The following is a 13427-nucleotide window of genomic DNA, read 5'->3' on the forward strand; positions in this document are numbered from 1 at the left end:
TTTAACTATCCCATATCGTTTAAACATAAGAAAAAAGAAGGATTAATAAAATTCGCTTTAAAATGACGCCGTATATCCCCTCTGAATCATAGTTTGCAGGAGCTGCAAGGGGTACTGATGGAAAATGACAAACTTCAAGTAAGGCTCCAAGTTTGTAAAACGAGCTGGAAAAAAGGCTCAAAGTTTGCATATTGTCAATATCCAGTGGGTCCGGGGGCAGGAAAGCAGAACCAATCCCAAGAGTAGTCTATGAGAAGTGAGTATTCTCATATTTTGATATCCCACTATGAGAAGTGAGACTTCTCATATAAATCATTTTTTTTTTTAAGTTGTTTATTAAATTAGTCCTAACTTTTGCTTAAAATGATAATTATGTCACTAATCATTTTTTAATTTTATCAATTATATACATAATCTTTTCAATAATTATCAGTTATAACTAAAATTGAAAAAAAAAATACCTATATGCTAAAACTCTCAAATTAATACTATAACACATATTTTTAAATTGAGAAATTTTGATTTGGTATTACTCTACTAGATACAACTACTTGTAATTCATTTTTATTCGTGTAAAATTTAAAAAATTTATAAAATAAAGAGTTCAATTCGGCATTAATTTTACGATTTGTATGATCTTATCTCTAAACTTATCTCTCATCTCTTTAAGTCAAATCAATCAACATAAATTTTAATAAATAAATAAATATGAATTATTTGAAAAAAAAAATAACATTTTAATCCTAATGACTAGTAAATCATATATTTTAAACCATAACTCTACATCTAACAGATGGGCTGATTAAAAAATATTTAAAAAATTATTATTTAATTCTTTAATTTTTATAAAAATAATTTTATTGATAAATAATTTCCAATTAAGTTGACTATAAAAGTGAAAGAGAGAAAGAAAATAAAAAGTGGAAATTTTATTTTTGAGAGGGAGGGCAAAAGGTAATTTTGTTTTCTTTTTATAAATATTTAATTTTTTGGGCTCAAATCATTTTGCCAACACTAGTATTTTTCTTCCTATTTATTTTGATGCATGAGTTTTTCATGGATTAAGACAATGATATAAATGAGTTTTTTTAAGTTATTTATTAAATTAATCCTAACATTTGCATCAAATCACAATTATTTGACTAATTACTTTTTAATTTTATCAATTAAAATGTTAATTATTTTAATTTCAAATTAAAATGTTATTTTTTAAAAAATTACATTAAATTTTTAAATTAAAATTCGAATTAATCAGATTAATCTATATAAATTATTTTCATATTAGAAACTTAGAAGTATAATATATAAATATAATTATATCAACACAAAAATTGAGATGAAAATACGACTGGAGGCTTAATTCCTTCACGCCAAACTTCTCAAGTTCGATTCCCAGTTCCAACGTTTATGTTCTCTTGTTATTTAACTTAACTAATCCTAGCCGTCCATTCCAGTTCTGATAATCTCAGCCCTTGTAAGTCTTAGTATACCTGACCCTAACCTCATCCTCACGAGAGTGCTCATCTCCTCCAACTTTCTGCCGATTATGGATGTCTTCCCTGCATCCTCATTTCTATATATTTTTTTTCTCCAGCAACCCCTTGTGGTCCCTTTCGATTTCTTACCCATCTCTAAATTTCTTTGATTTAAAGCCTCCCTATTTTATATTATTTTTATTTGTGTAGCTCTTAGTATCTTTTCCATCAACCACCGCTCTCCTCTCATCTGCTTGTCCTTTCTCTCCTTATTGGCCATCGCTCTTCTCTGTGATTTTAGGAGTTCTTATGGCCCCAGTATCAGCAACAATTCTCCTTTCGCATAAGCAAGTCACAGGTAGCAGAGAGGTCAACAATTCTCTTCTGTGATTATTGGGAGTTTTTCTCTTACTAGCCCAGATGGAAGAATCTTTTACATTTAAATCTATGCTACTTAATGGGTTTTATTAATTTCTTAGGTTTGTAATTGATGATATTGTATTTGGACTAAATACATCAGATTTGTTTCTTTTTTTTAGGCCTTTGCTGTAAATACATCAAATTTGTTATTTTTTTATGCGTTTGCTGTAAATCTATGCCTTGTGATGCTTGAACCTTGATGTTGAATGTGATAAATGTGTCGTAAACCTTGCTATTGCTTGCTTCTGTTTTCCTTCGGAAGATACAGACTTTGTTCATCGCTTTTGTTTCATCCCTACATATTTACTCTTTGAACTAACTATTTTTAAATAACCTCCTCCTCCCTCTTCTTTTGTATATGTATAAAACAGGACATGCGATGAAATATTATCCACCCTTCAGATATTGGCTTCCCTCGGAAAATAGCTATCTTGGGAAAGGAAGATGTTTGTGGTCACTCTAATCAACTGCAATAGCAATGGCAATTGAACATGAACTCCAAACCCATCTCAACTCAAATTACAAAATATTTGCTAGTAATATTCGACTCCTATTGGGTTATCTGGCAATTGTTCAACTTGCTTTGATTCATGTTCTCATCTATGGTCTGTTACTTCTGGGTTTATGGTTCTACTTGGTAATACGAGTAGCAGTCAACCCATGTGAAGACCTATGTCTATTAGTAGGCAGAGATTTGCAAAACTTAAAAAGGCTGGCTGAAGATGCAATCCAAAGGCTATTTGGCAGGCAGGAGTGAGTCACCAAATCATTTGTCTAGTTAAGTTTATCATTTTAGTAAATGTGATGTATCTTTACAATTTTAGATATCTCAATAACATGTATAATTTTAGCAATAATTTTAAAGGTTTAAATGTGATAGTTTAGACCATATTAATGTGTCTAAGTTGTATAATTAATATTTGAGTTGTAGAATTTTGTTCATTGAAAATTTGAAATTTATTTATGTATTTCATGATCGAACATGTTAGAGTATTTGTTTATTGCCTTGTTAAATCTCCCACTCCCATTTGTAATTTTTGATGCAAAGAGAGGTTTTGATTTGTGTTATTTGTAGAGGAAGAGATAGGGAGAGGGAGAGAATTGTTTTTTTATTAATTTTTTTAACAGCATTAAGTTCAATTTTGAAATATTTTATTACAGTATCTGAGATGTAGAAATAATACAAATACTCATCTGTCTCATCACAGCAAAATACCCATCTCCTTCCTAGTGTGTGTTTGAGATCAGCATTGGCTATTGATTCCATACTCAAAGCTTGTAAATCAAATTGTGTTGATCTTAGTTCCAAGTTTCAGATGGTTTCTTCTAGGCTTAGGACCTCCACATTTAAATGGTACTTGGAACTCATATCAAGATCTTTACCATTTGCTACTCCAAGCATTTGATGAGTTGAAGAGGCTTTCAAGAAATTTATTTCAAGCACTAAGGAGGATGCCAATTGGAGGTGGGGAAAACAACATAATGCAGGAACCAAATCATCAATCTTCGTCATCTGTTAAATATTGTTTAGTCTTAGTTATTGCTTATTCATTTATGTTATGTAAGTGACCTTGTTCATATTGCTTACTGCTACTCTGAACAAATTGGTAATTAATTTCTTTGTATTTCTTGCCCAGCAATGTCCATGGATTCAACAAAGTTTAAGCTTCTTGTGGTAACTTAAAGCTAGCTTGTTATCAGTTCAGGTATCTTGGGTCTTGGACTGTAGCAGGGTAATTAGCAAAGCTGCTTGTACAGGGTTTATTTCCTCTTGAATCTTAGGTTTGGATCTATTCAGAATCATGGTTATGTTGTGCAGTAGTTTTTTTGGGTCTCTGGTTTCTGCATCTTGAGTGGGAGCTTCTGCTGCTGTTTATATTTTAGTTTAGTTTGGTTATTTATTTATTAAATTCAACAGGATAAAATCATGAGAAATATTTTATTTAGCTAAGTACATTAGATTTGTTCTCTTTTTTTTTAGGCCATTTTCTGTAAATACATCAAATTTGTCATTTTTTTTTATGCGTTTGCTGTAACTCTATGCCTTGTGATGCTTGAACCTTGATGTTGAATGTGATAAATGGGCCATGAACCTTGCTGTTGCTTGCTTCTGTATTCCGTAGGAAGAAACAGACTTTGTTCATCGCTTTTGTTTCATCCCAACATATTTACTCTTTGAACTCATTATTTTTAAATAACCTCCTCCTCCCTCTTCTTTTGTGTGTGTGTGTGTATAAACCAGGATGCGCGATGATTTATTATCTATCCTTAAAATATTGGCTTTTTGAAAACAGCTATCTGGGGAAATGAAGATGTTGGTGGTCTCTCTAATCAACTATGCAATAGCAATGGCAATTGAACATGAACTCCAAACATATCCCAACTCAAATTACAAAACATGTGCTAGAAATATTCGTCTCCTATTGGGTTATATGGCAATTGTGCTACTTGCCTTGGTTCATGTTCTCCTCTATGTTGTGTTACTTATGAGTTTGTGGGTCTACTTGCTTACACAAGTAGGACGCCACCCATATCAAGACTTATATCTATTAGTAGGCAAAGATTTGCAACACTTAAAGGAGTTAGCTGAAGATGCAATCCAAAGGCTATTTGGCAGGCAGGAGTGAGCCACCGAATCAATTGTCTAGTTAAGTGTATTATTCTAGTAAACCTGATTTGTCTTTACAATTTTAGATCTCTCTATAAAATGTTTGATTTTAGCAATCATTTTAATGATTTAAATGTGATAGTTTAGTCCATATTAATGTATCTGAGTTGTAGAAATAATACATAGTTGTAGAATTTTGAAAGGGTCTTCTTTTGAAATTTATATTTGTTTATGTTAGAATATTTGTTTATTGCATTGTTAAATCTCCCTCTCTCATTTGTAATTTATGTGTTGTTTGTAGAGGAAGAGATGGGGAGAGGGAGAGAATTTGTTATTAAAATTTTCTTTTAACAGGATTAAGTCCAATTTAAAAAATTTTATTACAGTGTTTGAGTTGTAGAAATAATACAAATACTCATCTCTCTCATCATAGCAAAATACCCATCTCATTCCCAGGATGCTTTTGAGATTAGCATTGGCTATTGAATCTATACTCAAAGCTTGTAAATCAAATTGTGTTGATCTTAGTTGCAAGCTTTAGATGGCTTCTTTTAGGTTCAGGACCTTCATATTTAAATGGGAAGCTTGGAACTCATATCAAGATCTTTACCGTTTGCTACTCCAAGCATTTGATGAGTTGAAGAGGCTTTCAAGAAATGCTTTTCAAGCACTAAGGAGGAGGCCAATTGGAGGTGGGGAAAACAACATAATGCAGGAACCAAATCATCAATCTTCTTCATCTGTCAAATATTGTTTAGTCTTAATTATTGCTTTTTCATTTATGTTACGCAAATGACCTTGTTCATATTGCTTACTGCTACTCTGAACAAATTGGTGATTAATTTCTTTGTATTTATTATCCATGGATTCAACAAATTTAAGCTTCTTGTTGTAACTTAAAGCTAGCTTGTTATCAGTTCAGATATCTTGGGTCTTGGATTGTAGCAGGGTAATTAGCAAAGCTGCTTGTACAGAGTTTATTTCCTCTTGAATCTTAGGTTTGGATCTATTCAGAATCATAGTTGTGTTGTGCAGTAGTTTTTTTGGGTCTCTGGTTCTGCAGCTTGAGTGGGAGCTTCTGCTGCTGTTTATATATATTGGTTTAGTTTGGTTATGTATTCATATATTTATTTGAAATTCAATGGGGCGACCAGTAATTGATGGATCATATGACATCGGCAGCTTTCTCTTTTTAATAACTCTCAAATAGATTTTGTTTCAGTTTTGCATCAATAGAAAATTACAAAATACAAAGACTGATATTGAATCTGCTGGCAGCAACAACCCACAAGCTTTTAGTTTTTCTAATCTGCTGGCAGCAAAATACAAAGATTGTTAGAATAACCTCTTAAAATTTCATCATAACCTTTTAGTTTTTCTAATCTCAATAATTTGTGGTATGAATGAATTTACAAGTTCTGAATATTAATGAAGATTTGATATTTAACAGAGTTGAATAACGAAAAATTGATTCACATGACTAATTTTAATTAATTTAAAATTAAAACTTAGTTATTATTTACTTGTATTCATAGTTTGAGGTTGGTCTTGAATTTGTCACGCAGTATTAGAGTCCAATTTATTTTCTTGGAGTCATAGAACTCTTCATAATCTCTTAAGCCTTGGAACTCTTCATAGGGCTTGCATTTCAAACAGTGATCAAAGTTACTTGAGCCGCTGGCTATGGACTCGGTCTAGCCTACAAAAATAAGTTTCGCCATCCAAAGTTGTCTTGAAAATTTGGGAACCAGGGTTACGGTTACAGCCTTTATCAAATCCTTGTTGGGCTCTAGCTTATAACAAATTGGTTGATTGAAAAATATTTGAAAAATTATTATTTAATTTTTTTTATTTTAATAAAATTAATTATTACTTTTTTGTATTTGATATATAACATAATTAATACTTTTGTCTCTTTATTTTAGAAAGCCAATAAAATAAAGGTCATTGCGTAAAAATTGCCAGCATGAAATGACCATAGTATTCTTGATTAACTTTAAAAATTCATAGAAAAAACTGCCACTTTCTCACCCAATATAGGCATGCATCGCACAATATTCTGTTAGACATTTCATCAAAAAAGAGACATGCATTGCACATAAATAAATATGAAGAAGAATCCAATTAAAAATCTCAATACAACCCAAGGATCAACAACAAACAAATTTGTCCCCCTCCATCTATAGTTCCTCGCTACCTCCACTTCCTCCTCCCCTCTCCATCTCTTCCTAGTCCGCTCTTGTTTGCCTCCAACAGTTGCTTTGTTTTCCAACCGCCTTTAACCTGCAAGCTACTCCTTAAGAACCAGCCTCATCACTTGTATTTATGGAATTGATTTATTAATTTTTAAATTTTTTATTCGATTTTGATTTGATTTAAAATAAAACTAATTGAATGCATACCCTAATTATATATGTTTAATCTACAGATACAAAAAAATGAATGCAAAAGTGCATTTTGCCCCTTGAATTTGAAATTCATAAATTTAATTTTTTTTATTTGGCTAATAAAAAGAATTTTTATTAAAATGCCTATAAATTATGACATCATGTAGAACTAATACATTTAATTATAGTGAGATAAATTTGAAATAATGACTAAAATAATTATTTTAAATCTTTATTTTTAAACTTGCCATGAACATATAAAATTTAGATTAAATTTAAATCTATTTTCATTTATAATATTCAAAAAATATATTTAATATGAATTTAAATATATAGGTCAAATCTCTCTATTCAAATATAACATTAAATTATTTTTAGATTTATGAAATCTTTAAGTTTTAATAAAAACTATATATATAAAAAAACAAAAATAAAATGAAATAAAATAAAATAAAAAACTCACTAGTCTCCGTTGACTGCGTTTTTCCTTGGCAATATGGTCTTCCGTAGGCAATGTGGCTTTGGACACGAAATCTCCTGGAAGTTGAATGCACGGTTCCTCCAATATGAGTTGACATTCAAATTACGTGAAAATTATAAAATTACTCTCTATTTTATCAATTTATATCATAAAAATATATATAATAATAAAATATTAAAAATTCACGTCATTTTCACTATTAAAAAAGAAAAAAAAATAAATTTATTAGTATAATTTTTTTTCTCTATAAATTTATTATAATAATTATTTCATTCTTTTAAAATCAAATAAAGCTCATTTTATTTTATAATAATTGATGTTACTTTTTTACAAATTTTTTATAATTATTATTTTTATTTATTTGAAAAGATAACTAAAATTTTGCTTTCATTACAAATAATGTGCATTGATGTTAATCGTTAAATTTTACACATATTATATAGAAATACAGAGATTACTCACCTAAAATCAAATTAAATAGTCAATGCCTGGATAAAAAATTTAATATAATAGTCAAAGTACCAACGCTTGGTAAAAAAAATCAAAAGTAGGAAAGAAGAGCATACGCTTGAACCAGACAAGACAGATAGATATTATTTAGTCAAAATGACCAAATAGAAGAGTATTCAGTAGCCAAAAGCAAGCAAAAAAATGCTTGGGCATCAAAGACCAAACAAAATAATGATTGGACAACCTAGATCAAGCAAAAGAAAAGTTTAACTCAATATCCTGATATTCATAAAGATACTTACAACAGTCCCTTAATTCTTTGATCTATAAATATGAGAAACAAACATTAATTAAATACGTTTATTCTATCAAAATCACTATAAAACACTCTACTTTTTTCTTTCATTCTTAATCAATAATTTTTAACTTTAGCAACATAGTGGTTGGTCAAAAGGCTACCAACCTCACTAGTTTCTTATTTTACAAGCTTGTGTGGCACTTGAAGAGGCTTATAGCAGCAGCATCAGTACACAAGGGAATAGGAAAAGTAAAAAAAAAATTAAAAAGTAAAATATAAAATTATATACCATCCAATCTCCTTCTTGCCCTTTTTTTGTTTATTTTTTTTTATCTAATCTTTACAAAAAAATATTTTACATTTTTCTTAAAAAAAGTAGTTTTCCTTAAAGTCTTTTTTTTTTTTGCCTATTCTTCAACATTGATAGAATACTATCATCTTTTTTCTAAGTATTATAATTATTGCATCAAATAATTTTTATCACTTTATCATGATGTAAATAATGTGAAATATTTGAATTTTTTTAATCTTTATGATATATTCAATAAATTTTTATAATATTAATTAATATTAATAGTAATATTAATTGTTATAAATTTTAGTACATTTTATTTAATTAATTAAATTTAATATTTAATTTTTTATGTATTTGCTTAAAAAATTAATATATAAAAAATAATTAATATAGTATTTATCATTTTAAAAAATATATATATATATTAGATAATTTTATAGTTATAATTTTATAGTTAAGCAAATTTGATTTAATTTAAAGAGATTTACATATACCATATTGTCTAAATGCTAAAAATAAAAAGGATTAATATAATTCACTCTATTTTTAGAAAAAAAATTAGATTTTTTTTTTCAGATACTCTCTGGCTTAGGATTTTGTGACATATCTACCGCTGTTCACAACTTCTATATTGTAAGTTCATCAGCTTCCTTGGCAACCCAAATGTGCGTATTAATCTCTTTCCTCTATTTAATTTCTCATGTAATTTCACTTTCTGTTTCAATAAGTTAGGTCCTTCCTAATATTTCACTTTCTATTTTATTTTCTCCGTTTAATTTCTGTTTTAATTATTATCAATTATAACTAAAATGAAAAAAAAAATATGCGCCAAAACTCTTATATTAATACTATAACACATAAAAATTTTGATTTGATATAATTTCACTAAATATAATAATTCATTTTAATTCATGTAAAATTTAAAAAGACTTATAAATTAAGATCTCAATTGAGCATCAATCATATAATTTGTATGATCTCAATATGAATTTTAATAAATAAATAAATATGACCTTTTTGGAAAAAAGAAATTTTTTTAACCTAAATGACCCCTAAATTAATATTTATGGGGTTCAGTGGTTAAATGTTGTAGGCCACGTTTCCTCGAGTTAGATTCTCAAATTCAACATCATTTTTCTCCTTTTTATTAACTTAACTAATCCTAGCCGTCCCTTCCACTTCACTTCAGATAATCTCAGCCATTTAAGTCTTACTTTATATATATTTATTTAAGCCTAACCCTACCCTCATCATGCTCATCTCCTCCTCCTCCTTTCTGCCGATTGTGGAGGTCTTCTCTGCTTCCTCTTTTCCATTTTTTTTTCTCCAGCAGGCCCTTGTTGTCCCTTTCCATTTCTTCCCCATTTCTAGTTTTCTTTGATTTAAAGCCTCTTTAATTTTTTTTTGTTTATTTATGTAGCTTTCAATATCCTTTCCATCGACCATCACTCTCCTCTCGTCTGCTTGTCCTTTCTCTCCTAATTGGCCAGCGCTCTCCTCTGTGATTTTGGGAGTTCTTATGGTCTCAGTATCAGCAACAATTCTCCTTTCGCATAAGCAAGTCACAGGTAGCAGAGAGGTTAGCAATTCTCCTCTCTGATTTTTGGGAGTTATTTTCTTTTACTAGCCCTGATGGAGGAATCTTTTACTTTTAAATCTATGCTACTTAATGGGTTTTATTAATTTCTTAGGTTTGTAATTGATGATATTGTATTTTGGCATTTACCTAAGTACATTAGATTTGTTCTCTTTTATTTTTTTAAGGCCTTTTGCTGTAAATACATGGAATTTTGTTTTTTTTTTTTATGCGTTTGCTGTAAATCTATGCCTTGTGATGCTTGAACCTTGATGTTGGATGTGATAAATGTGCCGTGAGCCTTGCTGTTGCTTGCTTCTGCATTATTCCTTAGGAAGATGAGACTTTCTTTATCGCTTTTGTTTCATCCTACATATTTACTCTTTGAACTAACTATTTTTAAATAACCTCCTCCTCCTCCCTTTTCATTTGTGTATATATATATATATATATATAACACAGGACGCACGATGATGAAATATTATCTACCCTTCAAATGTTGGCTTCCCTCGGAAAACAGCTGGGAAATGAAGATGTTGGTGGTTGCTCTAATCAACTATGCAATAGCAATGACAATTGAACATGCACTCAAAACCCATCCCAACTCAAATTACAAAACATGTGCTAGAAATATTCGTCTCCTATTGGGTTATAAGGCAATTGTACTACTTGTTTTGATTAATGTTCTCATCTATGGTGTGTTACTTCTGAGTTTATGGGTCTACATGGTTATACGAGTAGCACGCAATCCATATCAAGACTTATATCTATTAGTAGTTGAAGATTTGCAGCACTCAAAGGAGCTAGCCGAAGATGCAATCCAAAGGCTGTTTGGCAGGCTGGAGTGAGCCACATAATCAATCTTCTAGTTAGGTATATCATTCTAGTAAATCTGAGTTGTCTTTACAATTTTAGATCTCTATATAAAATGTATGATTTTAGCAGTAATTTTAATGGTTTAATTGTGATAGTTTAGTCTATATTAATGTAACTGAGTTGTAGAAATAATACTTAGTTGTAGGATTTTGAAAGGGTTTTCATTGAAATTTTGAAATTTATTTATGTATTTCATGATTGAACATGTTAGAATATTTTTTTATTACATTGTTAAATCTCCTTCTCTCATATGTAATTTTCGATGCAAAGAGAGATTTTGATTTATGTGTTGTTTGTAGAGGAAAAGATAGGGAGAGGGAGAGAAGTTTTTATTAATAATTTTTTTATCAGCATTAAGTCCAATTTTGAAATATTTTATTACAGTATCCGAGTTGTAGAAATAATTCCGATGCTCATCTCCTTCAGCACAACAAAATACCCATCTCATTCCCAGAATATGTTTGAGAATAGCATTTGCTATTGAATCCATACTCAAAGCTTGTAAATCAAATTGTGTTGATCTTAGTCCCAAGCTTCAGATGGTTTCTTGACCTGCATATTTAAATGGGTAGCTTGGAACTCATATCAAGATCTTTACCATTTGCTACTCCAAGCATATAATGAGTTGAAGAGGCTCTCAAGAAATGCATTTGAAGCACTGAGGAGGGTGGCCAATTGGAGGTGGGGAAACAACGTAATGCAGGAACCGAATCATCAATCTTCTTCATCTGTTAAATATTGTTTAGTCTTAATTATTGCTTATTCATTAATATTATGTAAATGACCTTGTTCATATTCCTTGCTGCTACTCTGACCAAATAGGTGATTAATATCTTTATTGCTTATTGCTACTTTGACCAAATTGGTGATTGATTTCTTTGTATTTCTTGCCCAGCACTGTCCATGGATTCAAAAAAGTTAAGCTTCTTGTTGTAACTTAAAGCTTGCTTGCTATCAGTTCAGATATCTTGGGTCTTCGATTGTACCAGGGTAATTAGCAAAGCTGCTGGTTCATAGTTATTTCCTCTTGAATCTTAGGTTTGGATCTATTCAGAATCATAGTTGTGTTGTGCAGTAGTTTTTTTGGGTCTTTAGTTATGCAGCTTGAGTGGGAGCTTCTGCTACTATTTATATTTTGGTTTGGTTTGGTTATTTTTTATTTTTTAATTCAATGGAGTTGGCAGTAATTGATGGATTATATAACATGGGCAGCTTTCTCTTTTTAATAATTCTCAAATAGATTTTGTTTCAGTTTTGCATCAATAGAAAATTACAAAATACAAGACTGATATTGAACCTGCTGGTAGCAACAACTAGCGAGCAATGTGATTGTTAGAATAACCTCTTAAAATTTCATCATAACTTTTTAGATTTTCTAATCTCAATAATTTGTGGTATGAAAGAATTTACAAGTTTTAATTATTAGTAAAGATTTGATATATGACAGAGTTGAATAATGAAAAACTGTTCAGATGATTAATTTAAAATTAAGACTTAGTTATTATTTATTTATAATTATGGTTTGAGGTTGCTCTTGACTTCTCATATAGTTATTTATTTTTTTGGGGTCATGTAACTCTTCATAGAGCTTGTATTTCAAATGATGATTATTACTTGAGCTGCTAGTCATGTACCGGGTCTAGCCTACAAAAAATAACGGTGTCTTAGGGTTACAATTATGGCCTTTATCAAATTCTTGTCGCGCTTTAACAATTAAAAAATATTTGAAAAATTATTATTTAGTTTTTTTTAATAAAATTATTTTTTTTCTTATTTTGAAAAATATATTAATTAGTCATTATATTTTTATTTTATTTACTTTTTAATTTCATCGTCCAGTTTAAATTAAATTTTTTGCTAGTGAATGTATTTAAAATAAAGAGAAATTATCATTACATGGATTAAATAGTTTAAGACTTGTAAGATGATAGAACTATTTAGTTATATTTTTCAAATTACAGTTGTTGAATGAAAATCAAATTAATGGTTAAAATGACAAAAAAGGATTAAAGAGTAAACAAAATAAAAATATAAGAGCTAACATTAAAAACTATTGTATAAAATTTTTTTGGTAAAAAGAAGTTTATTGAAAATTCTATTATCTATGTACAACGTGGCTTCTTTTATCAACCCTAAAGACTTTTTGAGGTTAATTGCATCAATAGTCTCTTAATTTAAATATTAGTTTTATTTAAGCCATTCAATTTCAATTAGTTAAAATATAATTACTCAACTTTAATTTCGTTTAAAAAAAATCTCTCTTGGCTAATAGCCAGTTTTCAAGTTAAAAAAAAAAATTAAATTACTATTTTACCCTGTTTCTCTTCTCTCTCTCTCAATCTTATTTTCTTAATCAAATTAATTGACATTTATTTATCAATGAAATTATTTTCTAAAGCACTATTTTCCAAAAATTTATTTCAATTAAATAAGTTAATTCAAGTGTAAATTAGATTATTGGCCCTTTTTAATTTAAAAAATAATTTTTTTAAAGTATAATTTGAAAAAAATAATTAAATTCAAATCTCAATATAAATAAGATTATAATTACAATTTTAATT

The 13427-nt window shown here is 29.2% G+C and overlaps 1 protein-coding gene across 3 annotated transcripts; it reads left to right on the forward strand.

The window, feature by feature from the left end:
• Positions 1-2369: 2369 nt before the first annotated feature.
• On the forward strand, positions 2370-5671 carry LOC110669829 (uncharacterized). 3 transcript variants are annotated; one of them, XR_009142416.1, is made up of 3 exons: positions 2370-3601; positions 4190-4542; positions 5065-5671. XR_009142416.1 is itself a non-coding variant. In XM_021831649.2 (2 exons), exons 1-2 carry the CDS (start codon positions 2374-2376, stop codon positions 5297-5299), a joined length of 510 nt encoding a protein of 169 aa, XP_021687341.2. In that variant the 5' UTR covers positions 2370-2373; the 3' UTR covers positions 5300-5671. The 3 variants fall into 3 exon arrangements, 1 of the variants encoding a protein (XP_021687341.2); XR_009142417.1 differs by having other exon boundaries at positions 2370-2648; positions 3104-3601; positions 4190-5671; XM_021831649.2 differs by lacking the exon at positions 4190-4542 and having other exon boundaries at positions 2370-2648.
• Positions 5672-13427: the final 7756 nt, after the last annotated feature.

This window comes from Hevea brasiliensis, chromosome 13 (assembly GCF_030052815.1).
Source record: "Hevea brasiliensis isolate MT/VB/25A 57/8 chromosome 13, ASM3005281v1, whole genome shotgun sequence".
Classification (NCBI taxonomy): domain Eukaryota; kingdom Viridiplantae; phylum Streptophyta; class Magnoliopsida; order Malpighiales; family Euphorbiaceae; genus Hevea; species Hevea brasiliensis.